We start from the raw sequence: 18,716 nt of genomic DNA, 5'->3' as shown, positions 1-18,716 counted from the left end.
CTCTACGTGCAGGCTCCTTCAAGCTGAAGACAGTCTGCAGGCCAACGGGATGTCACTCCTGACTGGTTCTGGAACACACATGGATTACACAAGCCCTTCACAGGGGAGCAGGAACCAGCCTCATCCTGCATCCCATGTGCATCACGCCAAGCCCTGAGCTTGCCTCAGGCGAGTGCTAACAGAGAGATATGCTCTGAGCCCCAAGGAGCTCCGAACCCAAGGACACAGCTGGGTAGCAGGCAGGCAGTGTAGTCAGTGCCACTACAGGTGTGGGGTCAGAGCTGAAAGGGCCCAGCAGGAGCAGGCCATGCTGGACTTTCTGCATGAACCTCTTTGCTTGGGCTGACTGAGATGAAGCCTGCTCAACTCATGCTCTCCTTCCTGCTCCTGATGACTCTGAGACTCAGCACCAAAAAGGCCAGTGCCAGCGCCAGCGCCAGGCTGCTTTATTAAACAGTCACCACCACTCTAGAAGCACAGCGCCAGGGGCTTGCAGCCCCATCACTCACTGCTCTGAGGACACCAACTCCACTGGCTTACCTCCTAAAAGGTCTGCTGATCCTCCCACTCCTCCCTATCTCTGGCCCAACTGACACCCACGTTCTAGCTACAATGATATGCTCATATTCTTAGCAAAACAAAAACACAAGGAAAGGGCCCATCACCATGGCTCAACAGGTTAATATTCTGCCTGCAACAGCAGCATCCCACTTCTGATCCAGATCCCTGCTTATGCACTGAGAAAGCAGTCGGGGATGGCTCAAGTCCTCAGGCCCCTGCACTACAGGAAAGAACAAGAAGGTCTTAGATCTTGGCTTTGGACTAGCTTAGCTCTGCCCATTGAGGCCACTTGGGAAGTGAACCAGTGGGTGGAAGATTTTTCTCTTCATCTTTCCCCCTCTTTTTGTATCTCTTTCAAATAAAAAGAAATAAATCTGAAAAAAAGAAAAAGATCAATCGATCAATCGATTTATCGATCAAGTACTAGTTCATTTTTTTCTTCTAAAATTTTCTTTGTGGGAGGCCAACAAGGCAAGCACTGAACACTCAACACTGCAACATGCAGCCCCAAAAATCCAGAGAAACAAACGCAGCAGGCAAGGAAAAACAACAAGAAAAATCAGCGTGTACTCCAGCTACTAGCAACAGACATGCACCACTACTATGTACCTGTTGATACAGGTGTGCAAACTTGTCTTTCACAAACACCAACCAAAGCATGGCTTTGATTCCTCAGCTTCCATCAAACACAATCCAGATTGCCAGATGCCTGCCTGGGGCTAGCAAGACAGTGTTACAATTCAACAGGCACAGCAGGACCCATGTCCTGTGAAGTCAAGTTGAACGCACAGGCTTCTAGCCTTCCAGGGCCATTAGAACAAAAGCTCCATTCCTGCTGCCCAGGTATGGTGAGGTCAGGAAAGAGCTCAGCTGGCACCCACACTGTCCTCCTAGCTATCCCTCAGGCACTCCGCTACTTTTGACAAGTCTCTAGCCCCATTCTCTATGGGAAAGGTGGAACCAGCCAGGCCAACATTCCACGTCCATGTCTGCAGGTAGTGGGCAAGAGAGGAACTTCCACTTCCTGTCCCGAGGTACCCACACTCAGCAGCACCACCTTCCCTAGGTCCTGATTCTTGCACTTTGTTTTGGCCTATCCAATATTAAGATCCCACCTATTGAGCCCGGCATAATAGTCTAGTGGCTAAATCCTCACCTTGCATCCACCGGGATCCCACATAGGTACCAGTTCATGTCCCGGTGGCCCCACTGCCCATTAAGCTCCCTGCTGTGACCTGGGAAAGCAGTCGAGGACAGCCTAGAGCCTTGAGTCCCTGTACCCACATAGGAGACCCAGAAGCTCCTAGCTCCTGGTTTCAGATCGGCTCGGTTCCAGCCATTGCGGCCACTTGGGGAGTGAACCAGTGGATGGAAATCTCTCTCTCTCTCTGTCTCTCCTTCTCTCTCTAAATCTACTTTTCCAATAAAAATAAATACACATTTAGAAAGAAAAAAGATCCTACCTATTGCGGCTGCCACCTTGTAGCAGCCTAATCTCAACCTGTGTGACACCAGCATCCCATATGGACGACATTTTATGTACCGCTGCTCACTTCTGATCCAGCACCCTTGCTTATGGCCTGGAAAAGCAGAAGATGGCGGCTCAAGTTTTGCACTCCTGCACCCATAAGGGAGATTCAGAAGAAGCTTGTGACTCCTGACTTTGGAATCAGCTCAGCTCCAGCCATTGTGGCCATTTGGGAAGTGAACCAGCAAATACAAAACCTCTCTATCTCTATCCTTCTCTCTGTAATTTTGCCTTTCCAACCAAAATACCTTTTTTTGGGAATTTAATTGGAAAGGTAGATCAGATTTATGGAGAAGAGAGAGAGTAAGCTCTTCCATTTGTAGTTCACTGCAATGGCTGGATCTGAGCTGATCCAAAGCCAAGAGCCAGGAGCTTCTTCCGATCTCCCATGCAGATACAGAGTCCCAAGGCTTAAGGACATCCTCTACTGCTTTCCCAGGTCAAAATCTGGGAACTAGATGCAAAGTGGAGCAGCCAGGACATGATGGTGCCCTTAGGGGATCCTGGCATTTGCAGGAAGGATTTAGCCATTAAACCATTGTGTCAGGCCCAAAATAAATGCAACTTACCAAAAAAAAAAAAAAGAAAGAAAGAAAGAGAGAGAGGGAGGGAGGGAGGAAGGAGAAAGAAGGAAGGAAGGAAGCAAGGGAGGGAGGGAGGGAAAGAAAAAGAGAGAGAGAGAAAAAGAAAGAAAGAAAGAAAGAAAGGACGAACAATCCCACCTATTGTCTTTCCTGCCCAGCACCCCAGCTATCAGTCATATCTGTTCATATCTCTAATCTAAAGCTCCTGGCTCAGCAGGAGACCCCAGGTGACATAATTTCTGAAATTTTTCTATTCTTAATAAACTATAAAACTATAAATCAATAAGAAATACATGTCTGGGAAACTGTATGATGGATCAGGAACAAACTTTGTATCTATATATTTTAGCAAACTTGATTACATAATTCAGCACTAACTTTTAAAATTTTCTCTGTTAATTTCCTAATTATGGTAGAATGCTGCCAGACTCAGACAATTAAACACAATTAAATAGTGTTCAATCAATCATGTAAAATTATACAGCAGCCCTCCACTGTCAATACAACCTGAATCAGTAAACCTAATTCAGCATAAAATACAAGCACCTTAAAATGAAAAACCAAAAGAACTTATCAAAATCTGTGAGAGGTAAATAAAACTTAGAACAAATTTCTAAAAATAAGCACCTACTTTAATTAGCAAAAATGATATAATCACACCTAGACTATGAGGAAAATACAGTCACAAGGCAAAGGAAGGGATGCAGGACGGACATTAGGCACAAAGGTTAAATCACTCTTGGGACACCTGCATTCCATGCTGGAGGGGCTTGGGTGCAGTCCCAGCTAGTCTGGGCTTCTTCTTTTTTTCTTTTTAATTACTTATGTATTTATATAAAGGGAACAGATTTCATACATGTAATTTTAAGCTACTCTACAAGGAAATAATGTCTCAAGCAGCTGGCTCCTTGAACTTAACTCTGATTCTCACAGGTAAATGGGAAATACATAGAATATTCTCTTTCTCTCTTTTATCTCTTCCTTCTTCCTTCTCTTTCTGTCATATTGCCTTTCAAATAAATAAAAACAGGGCCCGGCGTGATGGCGCAGTGGTTAAGGTCTTCGCCTTGCACACCCGGGATCCCATATGGGCGCCGGTTCTAATCCCGGAAGCCCCGCTTCCCTTCCAGCTCCCTGCCTGTGGCCCGGGAAGGCAGTCGAGGACGGCCCAAAGCTTTGGGACCCTGCACCCGCGTGGGAGACCCGGAAGAGGCTCCTGGCTTCGGATCGGCATAGCATCGGCCATTGCGCTCACTTGGGGAGTGAATCATCGGACGGAAGATCTTCCTCTCTGTCTCTCCTCTCTGTATATCCGATCGGTGGCGCATGCAGATCCCATATGGGCGCCGGCCATTCCAAAGGCAGTTGAGGGAGCTTTGAATCATCGGATCGGCATAGTATCGATCACTTGGGGAGTGAATCATCGGACGGAAGATCTTCCTCTCTGTCTCTCCTCTCTGTATATCCGCCTTTCCAATAAAAAAAATAATAATAATAAAATGGAAGGAAGGAATCACCTCAACCATGCTGAGTCTGATCTTTAACTTGGTGAAGTAACAAATGAGTCCAGGCTGCCAGTGCACGCCTTTTGGTAACATCTTGAGTCCCCAGCCAGCCAGCAAAAGCCAATAGGAGAGAGAAGTACCTAGGTGTAACACCAGTGGGAGCAGGCTCGGGTCACCTGGTTTTGTTGGCAAATAGTTCAAATTCCATGAGGAACAATCATCTGTCAATTAATTTTTGAAATAGAAACCCACACCACGCAGCCCAATGGCCACCTCTCAGGATCTTCCATTCAATGGGCCTGAGGCAGACGGAAAGTCAAAACAGTCCTCCCCAGCCTCTCAGCTGCCACTGTGACTCCAATGGAGCAGAGCAAAACAAATGCTCGCTTGAACAGTGACTCACCAGGAAGTCTGTTCATGTTGACGCCTTGAGCCGAGAGTCCTATTCCCATGTACCTTCAAAACAAGCACACATACAAAATGTTAGCAAATGATTACTCAGCTCCCTTTCTTTAGTAGTTACTGACATGAAACAGGATGACAGAAAGCAATGAATAAAGAGCACTTTCAACATATTAGAATTGGCTAGAGAATCTTTACATTTTATTTCCTTATAAAAACACCTTACTATCTCGTATAGCTGGAGAAACCAAGAAAAATTGTGTATGGAACTATGAATCTGGGCCTTAGCTCCTCAGAAAGTGACCTGAAATCCCGGCTTCTGCTGTGTTGGTTCCGTGGCTCCAATGAAGGCAGCAGAAGCTCCTGGCTCCTGGCTTCAGATCAATTCAGCTCCAGGCATTACAGTCACTTGGGGAGTGAACCTACATGGGTAGACTTGAGTCATCTTCTGCTGCTTTCCCAGACAATAAACAGGGAGCTGGATGGGAAGTAGAGCAGCTGGAACTTGACCCAGACCCTTATGGGATGCTGGCACCACAGGCAAAAGCTTAGAATGCTTTCCCATGGCACAAATCCCACACTTTTTTTTCTAATACTAAACATATTCTATTTTTGATGATGTTTACATAATTAAGAGGGATGCATGCCCTTGAGGACCACCAATTAAGGTGGAGAAGGTTAAGGAATGGGGGAAAGTAGATGAGACAACTGTTTCCAATCTCTTTTTTTCTTCCTGTATCTGGGGAAAGTGGGGAGAAAAGGGGAGAAGGCCGTTCCCAGCAGTCCAACTGCATCAGTACCTAGGGATGAGGGATGGCTGCCCAGTGTCATCCCAGAATCCCCGAAGCGGAGTATGTTCCAAGGGCACTGCTTAGGTGATTTCAATAGTCCTGAGTTGCTGTTGATTTCACTGCTCCAAGGTTCAGGAAATCTTCCCAAGGTCCATTAGCTGACATAGTTCACCTTAGAGTCTCCATGCATCCAGACACTCACTGTTAAAGCTTAGCCAGGAGAGCTGTCCAATTTGTTCTGCCCTCTCTGGCACTAGACATCCTCTGCAGCCCTCAATGAACTGGATGTCATGTTCCTCATGAACAACTGGGCATGCTGGGGCCCAGCGCCATGGCCTAGCAGCAAAGTCATCGCCTTGAAAGCGCTGGGATCCCATATCGGCACCTGTTCTAATGCCGGCAGCTCCATTTCCCATCTATCTCCCTGCCTGTGGCCTGAGAAAGCAGTAGAGAACGGTCCAAAGCCTTGGGACCCTGCACCTGTGTGGGAGACCTGGAGGAAGCTTCTGGCTCCTAGCTTCAGATCGGTGCAGCACCGGCTATTGCAGTCACTTGGGGAGTGAATCACCAGATGGAAGATCTTCCTCTCTGTATTCCTGACTTTGCAATAAAAATAAATAAAATTCCTCCCTCTTGGGTTACCACTCTCACAGGAGGGCATGAAAACTAGGATGGGGCTGGGGTGGCTAGACAGAAAGACACCCAACAACATCCGTGAGGGCTGGATAGTTGAGCTGGTTAGATGGAACTAGGCTTTAATACCCATTGACATGTACGAGAGCCGAATGGGATGTGGGACAGACTGGACTAGTCTGCTACACATACTGGCAAACCAGGGTAGGGGGCCTGATGGGGGTTATTATGGGTCGCTCCAACTAGGCTGCAGCTCCCACTGGTTTATGTGAGGGTCGAGTATGTGCTGGGCAGAACCAGGCTGGACTACAATACCCAGTGGTTCCAGTGGAAGTTGGGGCTGAAAACAGAACCAACCCAGCAATTGCAAACACCAGCTGATTGGGGCGACAGATTGTGCTGGGCCCTGTGCTTGCTAGTACATACAAGAATCTGGTCTGGGAACACCTCAGACTAAGTTTCTTTGGGGATCTCCATAACCGAAGTGCTTGACTCAGAACCCTAACCAAGAAAAGACAGAAGACAGAACAAGTCAATCAACCACCTCAGCTATATGTTGGCAGTGAAATACTGGGCAAACGGAGACTCTATGATGGACTATGTCAATCAGTGGATTCTTCAATGACCTCATCGTGCTTGGAGTGGCGAGACTGGCAGCAATTCATAACTGTTGAACTATCAAAACCACTTGAGCAAGAATCTCGGAGCATGCCCCACATCAGGGACCTGGGGTGGGTGGGAGACTGGGTGGGACTTCTCCCTTAAAATCCCCCTTTACCTCACACAAAATGAAGGAAACAATATGGAAATAAGTCTTACCCACTTTCCTATAGCCCTTGAACTTTTTACCCAAATTAACTATATAAAGATTGTCAAAAATATATTTAAAAAAAACTGGGCATGCTGTCCACTACACAGATTCTAACAATCGAGGAGACCCAGTTTTGACACATGCACTCCATAAACAGACCACAGATCCTATGATTTTTTTTCCGGTGGCTGGAGTTTTAAGTTCAGTGGTCCAGTTGGAAGGTCCCTAAAGGTGACTCCAGACCTGATTCCTGAGTGTCCCAACCAGTGCAGGATCCAGCTCAGTCACTCACCCACATCAAACTACACACGCATTGGTGGTTGCAATTTGGTCAGTTCTGCGCCCAGCTCCATCTTGATGCTTGTAGCCCAGACCATCCCTGCCCACCACACACTCAGCCCATGCACACACAAGTGGGAACTAAAGCCTAGTCAGAGTGATCCCAAATAACTCCCACCAGATCCTCCCCCAGCCCCAGTTCCTGCAGATTGGTCCAGTCTGTCCTGCATCCCATTCAGCTCTCACACACATCAATGGATTTTGGAGCCTAGCTCAGCCTGACCAACTCCACTATCCAGCCCACACTCATGCTGGCAGGTGCCACTGCCTGTCCAGCCAGACCCACCCTCAACCCTGGTTCCCATGCTCACCAGTGGGAGCTGCAGTCCATCAGAGGAGTACCCACAATATCCCTACTACGTGCACTCCTAGCCCTCTTGGACTCTCCAGGTCCAAGACTCTCCAGGTGGTTCTGTGGTCTAGCCTGTCAGGACATGCCCCCAGTCCCAACACCTGCTAGCCGATGCTGCAGCAAAGCCCAATCAACCCTTACTTACTTTGGCTCATGCATGTACCAGTGGATATGGTTGCTTAGTCCAACCTGGCTGTCCCCCTAAACCTGCTCACATGCAAACCAACAACCCAGCCCCAGCTCTCACGCTTACCATTGGCAGCAGTGGCCCAGCAATGGAGTCCTTGCAGACCATCTACCTGGCTTGCCACCCCTCCGGGTCTTACATGTGCTATAGCCTGGCTTGGCCCAGTCTATCACCAGTCCCAGCTTATGCTGGTGGGTGCTGCAGCCTAGCCTACCCTGACACTCATGTACATCAGCAGGTATAACCTGGCCTGGTCTGGTTTGCTCCCAGACTTGGTTCTTGCACTCACATGACAGCGTCATGACAGAGGAGTTCCCCAAGAGCTCCTCTACTAGGTCATCTTCCAGTGGCAGATCTCACGCACAATGGTGGGTTCTTGGCCTAGCCTGACTTGGCCCACCTCCTGTCCTGGCAGGTGGAGTAGCACTACCCTGCCCAACCAGCCCACACCCAAGTGGTTCTTACTTTTGGGTGCTACAGCCCAGACCCACCAATACTTTTTATAACACAGTAAGAGGTGAATATACTGCATAAAATGCCACTTAGGATAGTCACATCCCAAGTGCCTGGGTGAAGTCCTGGCTCCACTATAGATTCTAGTTTCCTGCTAATGCACATCCTTGGAGAAAGCAGCTGACAGCTTAAATGGCTGGATCCTTCTCATCAACATAGAAGACCCAGACTGAGCTCAAGACTCTGAGCTTTGGCCCAAACTTGGCTGTTAAGGGCAAGTGGAAAGTGAACCAAGCTCTGGACATCTATCCCTCTGCCTTTCAAATAAATTAAAATTTAAAATTAATTAATTAATTAATTCAGCACAACCAGTCAACAAAGGAGACTCAAGTTTCTGAGACCCAGTTGGAAATGCTGGAGCCAGTCAGCAGCAAGCACTCTCCTATCCTGCTCTAGCCCTGGCATTTAGGTCACACAAACATACCTGCATGGACAAATCTCACCTCTGCCCCTGAGCTCACCATGTGCCCAAGGGCACGTCACATGGCACTCAGAGTCTGCTCTGTCAGCTACTGTCACAAGTCTGGATAGCCCTGAAGACAAGCAATCACCAGGATCAGATGAGAAACACCTGGGCACAGGGCTGACAGGGCTGATGGTGGACGATTGCTGTTGAACTTGGCTCTGTCCACTAACTCATGCACTGGAGGCTCTTCAAGCTCAGGTGAAACAAAACAGGCCATTCCTGAAGGCATAAAAGTGCCTGTTCACTTGGCTTTGTGGATGAGAAAAAAGATGAGCATCTGTCCCCCTGCTGATAACGGGTCAGGCTATGCTAGAACCCTGACAGGCTGCCTAGAGGAATACAATAAGGACTCCCACTCCTCAGCCTGGTGACAGAATCCACAGAACAGCTGAGCATTCCAACATGTCCATTCCCTGGGGCTTTCCTTACAGGCAGCAAGATACATTTGAGGAACTTGGGGAGAAAGTTACCCTGGATTAAGAAAGAAAGGATTTGTTCCTTCCTTTTTTACAGCAGGAAAATGGCTACTGTAGAAATATCACTGGCCAGAGGGGTCACACAGCCTGTTAAGGGCAGAGGGACAAGAGGCAAGCTCTCATGACAGGAGGGTCATAAGCTGGCCTCACTTCCCAGTTCCTATCCTTCACTATCAGAATAATGGTAGAAAGTGCAGCTACAAGAAGTCACTCCACCCTCCTGCCAGGATTTGGAGAGAAGAGCACAGAAAGTGGGCACTGTTGGACCACCTCAGAGCAAAATGGAGGAGCAGCTGCACTGCCAAGTGAGCAGCAAGGGCTCCCAGTTAAGCATACCCACAAAAACGCAGCTTATCACACAGCAATGCCACCCAGAAACACCCACCATTCTCCGCAAGAGGCAGGGGAGCAAAGGGAGTCCTGAAAAGAGACTGTCTGAGAACGGACTGGCAGCTGCAGGGGCCCGTCCTGCCCACAACAGCAATCTGCTGAAATCCTGCTGGTGGAGAGGAGGAAGCACGCTTTGGTTGGTCTGGAGTCTTTCAACTTCAGAGTTTCTATAATTGACACAAAATACTCATTTAAAATTTTGATTTATTTACTTGAAAAGCACAGTTATAAACATGGAGAAAGAGATCTTCCATGTGTTGACATATAGATGCTGTGTCCCCAGAAGCCAGAAGCTTCATCCAGGTCTCCCACTTGGCTGGTAGGGGTCCACGTACTTAGATCTTCTCCTGCTGCTCCCCCAGGTACACTAGCAGGGAGCTCAATCAGAAGTGGGGCAGCCAAGACTTGAACTGGTGCCCACAAGGATGTCTGTAATGCAGGGAACAGCTTCAACCACTGTATCACAGTACCAGCCCTAATACCAATTACTTTTTTAAATCACAGAAAGTCACTTTTAAACCCAGCACAATGGCTCAGTGACTAAATCCTCACCTTGCACATGCCAGGATCCCATATGGGTCCCAGTTCATGTCCTGGCTACTCCACATCCCTTCCAGTTTCCTGCTTGTGGCCTGGGAAAGCAGTGGAGGACAGCTAAAAGCCTTGGGACCCTGCACCAGCAGAGGGGACTTGGAGGAAGTTCCTGGCTTCAGATTGACTCAGCTTTGGCCTTTGTAGTCACTTAGAGAGTGAACCAGCAAACAATCTCTCTCTCCTTCTCTGTGTAAATCTGCCTTTTCCCAATAAAAAATGCTAAAAATCTTGACAGACGGACAAACAAAGAGAAAGAGAGTGAGGAAGGAAGGAGGGAGGGATGGAGCGAGGGAGAGAAGGGAAGGGAGGGAGGAGGGAAAGAGGGAGGAAAGGAGGGAGATAGGGAGAAGGAAGGAAAGAAGGAAGGAAGGAAGGCAGGCAGACAGGCAGGCCAGCAGCATGGCCTAGCAGCCAAAATCCTCATCTTGAACATACTGGGATCCCATGTGGGCACTGATTCTAATCCTGGCAGCCCTGCTTCCCATCCAGCTCCCTGCTCGTGGCCTGGGAAAACAGTCAAGGATGGTCCAAAACCTTGGGATCCTGCACCTGCATGGGAGACCTGGAGGAGGTTCCTGGCTCCTGGGTTTGGATCAGTGCCAGCCGTTGTGGTCACTTGCGAAGTGAATCATCTGTCTCTCCTCCTCTCTGTATATCTGACTTAGCAATAAAAATTAATAAATCTTGAAAAAAAAAGGAAGAAAAAGAGAGAAAGAAAAAAGAAAAGAGAAAGAGGGAAAAAAAGTCCCTTTGAAGAAGAGTTATCAGAGGGCTACATCCTAAGGTGCTGCCTCTCACCCATCCGTCTCCCTGTGTCAGCTCAGGACTGCGACAGTGGGACACACTGGGGAACCTGGCTTTTCTGCTCGGCTCCTCAGTATACCAAGCTCCCTGAGCGCTACCAGTAGGGCAGAGGCTGCATGGGAAGAAGACATTTCCAGAAAGTAGAAACAGTTCTATCCCCTACCGAGCCCCAGTTCACACAGCAAGACACGGCACACGTGCTCAGCAGCCCTGCAGTGTGATGAACCTGGCTCCGCCTCTGCAGAACTCCCTTCACTGAAACTGCCTGGTAGGGCCCTGGCAACGAGACCTCGGAGACCAGGAGTTCTTGACTCTCACCTCTCCAAATACATATAAGGCTGGGGCAAGGAGAAAGAAGGAGAGCCCACCCTTTGCTGTGCTCTATGCACTCTCATCCAGTCTCAACAAAGAGCTGAGAGCGCCCACACAGGGAATCCCTTAGCAACAAACCTGGAGATTGCTCCCAGCCACCTGAACGGAAACTCTCAAAAGAGTTTTAAAGGGATAGAAACGATTCATCACAGGGTGAATCACAGGATGCTACAGACAACCCTTGACCTGGACTGGACAGGCGGTCCCAGGCACTCCAGCCTATTTCAGGAACCTGAGCCATAGATATCAACCCACATCTCAGGTTCCCTATCAGAAAAGGAGAGGCTGAACCAAAGAGTGTCCAAGCTGCTGCCCAGCTCTGACTTACAGATTTCAGCTATTGGCAAAACAATGCCGAATGAAAGTGGATGTGACCCTGCACTGTTATCAAAATATCCCCAAGATGGGGCCACCACTGAGGATCAGTGAGTTAAGCTGTCTCCTGTAGTACTGCCTTGCCATATCGGCACTGGTTCAAGTCCCAGCTGCTCCATTTCCAATCTAGCTCCCTTCTAATGCACTTCAGAAAGCAGTAGAAGATGCCCCAAAGCCGTGGGGCCCTGCACTCACATGGGAGACCTGGATGAAGCTCCTGGCTACAGGTTTTGGCCAGTCTCAATAACTGCGGCCATTTGGGGCATGAACCAGCAGAAGGAAGATCTCTCTCTCCTCGCTCTCTGCAACTCCATCTTTTGATTAAAATAAATAAAATTTTTTTCAAGTCACCAAGAGGGCATCAAGAGAAAAGAAAATGACAAACCAATATCACTTAACAAATACAGATGTAAAAATACTCAATGTGGCAGCAAACCAGAGCTGACACATCAGAGTAACAAGTAAAGCCACCACCTGCAACACTGGCATCCCATACTGGCTCCACTTTGTGTCCAGGCTGCTGCACTGCTAATCCAGCTCCCTGCTAATGCATGTGAGAGAGCAACAGGGAATGCAACTCTCTTTATTTCTCCTCTCCAAAACTCTTTCAAATCAAAACAAAAACAAAATAAACTTTCAAAAAATTTAATCAAGTAAGTAAAAGATTGGTAAACTCAAAACTACACAACAAAACAGAAAGAACCCAGCACAGTAGCCTAGTACCTAAATCCTCACCTTGCACGCACCAGGACCCCACATGTGCCAGTTCGTGTCCCAGTAGCCCTGCTTCCAAGCTAATTCCCTGCTTGTGGCCTGGAAAAACAGTCAAGGACGAACCAAAGCCTTGGGACCCTGAACCCGCATGGGAGACCAGAAAGAGGCTCCTGCTCCAGTTTCAGATCAGCTCAGCACTGAGTGTTACAGCCACTTGAGGAGTGAATCAACAGACAGAAGATCTTCCTCTCTGTGTATTTGCGTTTCCAATAAAAATAAATCAATCTTTTAAAAACGTTAAAATTTTTAAAAAAATAATACTGCTAAACTCCATTTTTAAATGGATGTACCCAACACGATAGAGTAGTGGCTAAAGTCTTGAACACATCCAGGATCCCATATGGGCACCGGTTCTAATCCCAGCAGCCCGCCTCCCATCCAGCTCCCTGCCTCTAACCTGGGAATGCAGTCAAGGATAGCCCAAAGCCTTGGGACCTGTACCCATGTGGGAGACCTGGAGGAGGCTCCTAGCTTTGGACTGGCTCAGCTCCAGCCGTTGCGGCCACTTGGCGAGTAAACCATTGGACAGAAAATCTTCCTCTCTGTCTCTACTCCTCTCTGTATATCTGCCTTTCCAATCAAAATAAACAAATCTTTAAGAAAGAAAGAAAGAAAGAAAGAAAGAAAGAAAGAAAGAAAGAAAGAAAGAAAGAAAGAAAGAAAGAAAGAAGAGAAGGAAGGAAGGAAGGAAGGAAGGAAGGAAAGAAGGAAGGAAGGGGATTAAAAAGGTATATTTTTTGTTGTAAATATTTTGGCATACATCCAAAGTCACCAAGAAAACCCTGACAGCCATGCATGGCAGCCTGAGTCATATCTGACTTCTCCCAACAAAACAGGTAGGGCCCTGGCATGGAGCCCAGTGGGAACACACTCTGAGTGTGCTCTGGTCTCACATCAGATGGTAGGGGTCCAAGTATTTGGGCCAATTTCTGCTGGAAACCAGGATGGAGTTCCTGGTTATTGTGCTATAGAGTAATGAACCAGAGGATTAAAGACAGATTGCTCTATCTCTCCTAAAAAAATAGATAGATAGATAGATAGATAGATAGATAGATAGATAGATAGATAGATTAATCTTTTCTTTTTTTATTTACAGTATGACTTCCTGCTCCCTGGCACTCCAACCAATGACACAGTGGGTTGCACAGTAAGTCTCTTATTATCCTCCTTTCTGGGAAAAAATAAATCAGAGAAATTAATCTTTTCTTAAAAAATACATGACCCAGGCCCTGTGCAATAGTCTAGTGGTTAAAACCTCACCTTGCATACCTGAGATCTCATATGGGCACCGGGTCGTGTCCCAGATGCTCCACTTCCCATTCACTTCCCTGTTTATGGCCTGGGAAAGCAGTTGAGGACGGCCCACAGCCTTGGGACCCTGCACCTGCATGGGAGATTCAGAAGAGGCTCCTTGTCCCTGGTTCGGATTGGCTCAGCCACAGCCATTGTGACCACTTGGGCAGTAAGCCAGCAAATGGGAGATCTTTCTGTTCTTTCTCTCTGTAGTTCCACCTTTCCAATTAAAATAGAAGTCTTAAAAAAATACATGAACTAATGACTATGAGACTCAAATGTTTTTAAAAATATTTTATTATTAATTTAAAAGGCAGAATTACAGAGAAAGAGAGATGAGAGACAGAAACAGAGAGATCTTTCCTCTGATGATTCACATTCCAAATGGTCACAGTGGCTGCAGCTGGGCCAGTCCAAAGCCAAGAGCCAAGAGTTTCCTCCAGGTCTCCTGTGCAGGTGGCAGGAACCCAAGTATTTACACAATTTCCTACTGCTTTCCCCAGGCCATTAGCAGGGAGCAAGATTGCAAGTTGAGCAGTTGATACACAAACCAGCACCCATAAGGGATGCCGTGTATTGCAGGTGATGGCTTTACCCACTTTGCAATAATGCTGGCCCTGAATACTTTCAACTTAAGCTCCATCAACAGGATTTGTCCAGACCCACAGAACTTTGGTGGGAAGTGACACAGAGAAGAAATCAGGCACTCAGGATCAGGACTGAGACAGCTGTTGGGATTGGATGAAAACACCCACTTGCAGGCCCACCCTATCTGCAAAAGGGCTAGTCATCAGCTACCCCAGACCTCAACAGAACCCATAGAATCTCACCTGAAGCTTGATCTTGACATCTAACACCTTAGCCACAGCTCAGGATGCTGGCAACCTTCCTCCTATCAGAACCTGCCCCATATAAAGAAATCAACAGCCTCTATAAAACAGGGCATCTTTGGGACAGGGGATACAAAATGGTCCTTGAGAGACAGTACAGAAAAATCACTGACATTTAAGTCTGAAGCAAAAGCTAATATTCCCATTGGGATTTCTGAAAATATTTATTTATTATGGGCATGGCGCAGAGGCCTAGCAGCTAAAATCCTCACCTTGAACGCTCCAGGATCCCATATAGACACTGGTTCTAATCCCGGCAGCTCCACTTCCCATCTAGCTCCCTGCTTGTGGCCTGAGAAAACAGTTGAAGACAGCCCAAAGCCTTGGGACCCTACACCTGTGTGGGAGACCTGGAGGAAATTCCTGGATCCTGGCTCCAGATCAGCACAGCACCGGCCGTTGTGGTCACTTGAAGAGTGAATCATCAAATGGAATATCTTCCTCTCTGTCTCTTCTCCTCTCTGCATATCTGACTTTGTAAAAAAATAAATAAATCTTAAAATTCTATTTGAAAGAGTAAGAGTAAGGGAGAGACAAAGAGAATCTTTCACCTGCTCATTCACCCCCATAAATAGCTACAATGGTTTGGGCTAGGGCTAATCAGGCCAAAGTTAGGAGCCTGTAACTGTAACTCATCCAGGTCTTCAATACAGATAACAGGGACCCAACTACCATAAACATCAACCATTGCCTGAGCAAGCCCATCAGCAGGGAGCTGCATTGGGAGCAGAGCAGCCAGGACTTGAACTTGTGCTAATATGAAATGCTGGCATAACAGGTGAAAGCTTAACTTGCTACACAACAATGCTGGCCCCTCAATTGGAGACTGTTTTCACAGTCTGATGAGTCTACTCAAGGCTACCAGTCTACCATATCCCCTAGCCCTAACCCTTCTGCCAGAAATCATGTAGTCAAATACTCGGCCCACTTTTGTACTGGCCCCTCAGGGAGCAGGGCCTTTTTTTTTTTTTTAAGATTTATGCATCTTTATTGCAAAGTCAGATATACAGAAAGGAGGAGAGACAGAGAGGAAGATCTTCCACCTGATGGTTCACTTTTCAAGTGACCACAACGGCCGGTGCTGCGCCTATCTGAAGCCAGGAGCCAGGAACCTCCTCCAGGTCTCCCACACGGGTGCAGGATCCCAAGGCTTTGGGTCGTCCTCGACTGCTTTCCCAGGCCACTAGCAGGGAGCTAGATGGGAAGTGAAGCCACCAGGATTAGAACCGGTACCCATATGGGATCCCGGCACTTTTAAGGCAAGGCCCCTAGCCACTAGGCCCTCATGCCGGACCCAGAAAGCAGGGTCTTTTCAGAGACAAACTGACATGGTCCTAGCACTATGCATAGAAAAACTAGCAATATGGCAAAGCCTTCATGACGTGCTAAAGTGAAAACAGGGTCAAGAGATCCTTCTGAGCATGGGTCCAGAGACCCTTACGTACCCAGTGCTACCAGCACCAACAAAGCGGCCAGAGTTCACCAACCTGAAGCAGAGAGAAGAGCCATGGAGGTGGTCTGAGGTAGGTTACTCACGCCCTGCAATCTGGGCTCCTTTTCTAAAAGGCTGACAGAGTCCCAAGTACTAAACCTGGATTTTCCAGAGAAGCCACATTCAAAAACCAAAACCACTGCTCTTAACCACCGAGCAAGGTTTCTCATCATGCCATCCAGAGCCCACAAGTGGCAGGCTCTGGGCCCTACCCTTCACCTCTCTGGCCTTGTGTAATTACAGAACTGAAGCACAACTGGATATGGCCACACTCAATGGCTTTACTCAATCTCCTTAATCCTAGTGCTACAGGTCCTCATCCAGAAACTAATCTTAAATTTGCCATTCTGTCACGTTTTATCTGGTCTCTTTCATTATTTTATGTTACCTGGGCCACCCTACCATCACATGGACACTCTAAGTCCCAACAATTTTGCAAGCATCTAAGTCCATCATTAATGTATTAACATTAATGTATTAGCCATTTTCTGCCTGAAGTATCTGTAAAGGTTTCTGTTTCCTTCATTTACCTCTACTAATACTTGTAAAACATATGTACAATAGCCTTGTATTTGTTTAAACCTGCGCCTGCGTGTCTTTATTTTCTATCCATAAAGTGTACAATGTGTCAGGTGCTGAAAAAACCTATGTATGCTTTGAGGGATGAAGATATTATCTACAGAGAGAATAAAAATACATTTTGATAATTTAAAAAGCAAATAAAACCACTATTAACTTATGGCATAACATTTATTATTAAGGGCCTGGCACAGTAGGCTAGCAGCTAAAGTTTTCGCCTTGCACATGCTGCAGTCCCATATGGGCGCCAAGTTCCAGCCCTGGCAGCCCCGCTTCCCATGTTGCTCCCTGCTTGTGGCCTGGGTAAGCAGTCAAGGATGGCCCAAAGCCTTGGACCTTGCACCCACATGGGAGACCTAGAAGAGGCTCCAGACTCCTGGCTTTGGATTGGCTCAGTTAAAGCCATTGCAGCTACTTGGGGAGTGAATCAGTGGATGAAGACCTTCCTCTCTGTATATCTGACTTTGCAATAAAAATAAATAAGGCTTAAAAAAAAGTTATTATTAAAACAGGATTCAATTTAACAAAACAAAATAAACAAAAACTAGCCCATGCAGATATCAGACTTGGCTGAGGAAGCCAGCCTGACTCAGGGAAGCAACCCTTTTCCTTTGCTATAGCTTCAGCTCTGTCCTGGCACTGTCCCACACAAGGATGCAAGCTGAGCCCTGGGGCCATCTGGGCATGCTTCCCTTCTCCTCTGTCGGTTTCATCTCATCTTCCAGCCACCTCTACCCTGAGGACTGCTCGCCTTCACCTCAGGAGGAAAGCCCAACCAAAAACTGATAGCTGCCCAGGCTGCTGCTGGGCCTTCACAAGGCTCCTCTGGGTTCCCGTTGGAAAAGAACAAACACTGCTATTGATCTGACCCTGGCCCCTGGACACCTGCCATCACTAACCCCCTCCCCTGTGACCCCAAGCATCTCCAAGCCCAAGGTAGTGGTTAAGAGAGAGAAGCATAAGAAGAGGGCAAAGGGTTTCTCAGCCCGCCTCCTTCTTCTGGCCTCTTCAAGACACAAGATCTTGTCTAGGTCCTCTAAGATTCGTTTCTGACAACAGTCACAATTTCACATTTCAGTCACAAAAAAATAATGCTGAAGGTGGCACTGTGGCCTAAAGGGGCCGGCAGCACCAGCATCCTATGTGGGCACCAGTTTAAGTCAGAGCTGCTCCACTGCCAATCCAGCTCCATAGTAATCCCCTGGGAAAGCAGTGAAGGATGACCCAAGTGCTTAGGCCTCCGCACCTACATGGGAGAGCTGGAAGAAACTTCAGGCTCCTGGTTTTAGATCAACCTAACCCTCCCCATTGCAGTCATTTGGGGAGTAAACCAGCAGATGGAAGATCTCTTCTCGGTCTCTTCTCACTTTGTAACTCTGCCTTTCAAGCAAATTAAGAAACCTTTAATAAAAAGCATAAAAAAGGAAAGAAGGAAGAAAACGTCACAAAGAAGCTTTAAATGGATTCTGAAATTTCTGCAGGGGCAGAACACTCTTGCACTTAGACATAATTGTCCATCCTTCTCTCAGAGATAAGCGCCTTCTTTCCAACTTGACCACTGGCACACAGACCCACTTGGTCCTTCCCTCCTTCCCAATGGTTCCATCCTAAGAATGAACAGTCCAGGGTAGCTGCCACTGGGGCTGCTAAATTCATCCTACTGTGTCCCAGTCCAGTGAGCTGCCATTTCCCTCTGATAGATAAGCTCCCTTAGCGGGCAACTCCTTTGTGGAAAACTAAGCATTCCAGAGAATGAAATCCCAATGTAAGCAAAAGAGCTATAAATTTAGGGATTTCTCTGGAGGCAGCACCCAACTAAGGCAGGCCCCGCCTATAAACAGGCAGCCACACCCTACACAGTTCACAGCCTTCAGCGACCAAGAAGGTTGTACCTACGAGTGGATACCATACACACTCCAGTTCTCACTCTTGTGTAAAGCTGTGCCCTAAGGTGCCCAACTAGACCGGAGCTTAAACCGCCCACACAGGAAAGCCATGCAATACT

The 18,716-nt window shown here is 47.5% G+C and overlaps 1 protein-coding gene across 1 annotated transcript in view; it reads right to left on the bottom strand.

Annotated features, from left to right (window-relative positions):
* Positions 1-18,716, bottom strand: part of LOC121167742 (ran-binding protein 10) — a 59,348-nt gene that overhangs the window by 32,281 nt on the left and 8,351 nt on the right. Inside the window, exon 3 of the mRNA XM_040997320.1 lies at positions 4,582-4,634. Coding sequence (XP_040853254.1) covers positions 4,582-4,634 — 53 coding nt within the window. The remainder of the gene's footprint in view (positions 1-4,581; positions 4,635-18,716) is intronic.

The sequence above is a fragment of the Ochotona curzoniae genome, unplaced genomic scaffold, assembly GCF_017591425.1.
Source record: "Ochotona curzoniae isolate NIBS_2020 unplaced genomic scaffold, NIBS_Ocur_1.0 patch423, whole genome shotgun sequence".
In the NCBI taxonomy this organism is placed as follows: Eukaryota; Metazoa; Chordata; class Mammalia; order Lagomorpha; family Ochotonidae; genus Ochotona; species Ochotona curzoniae.
The sequence above is the reverse complement of the archived record's forward strand: the minus strand, read 5'-3'. Positions and strand labels throughout refer to the sequence as shown.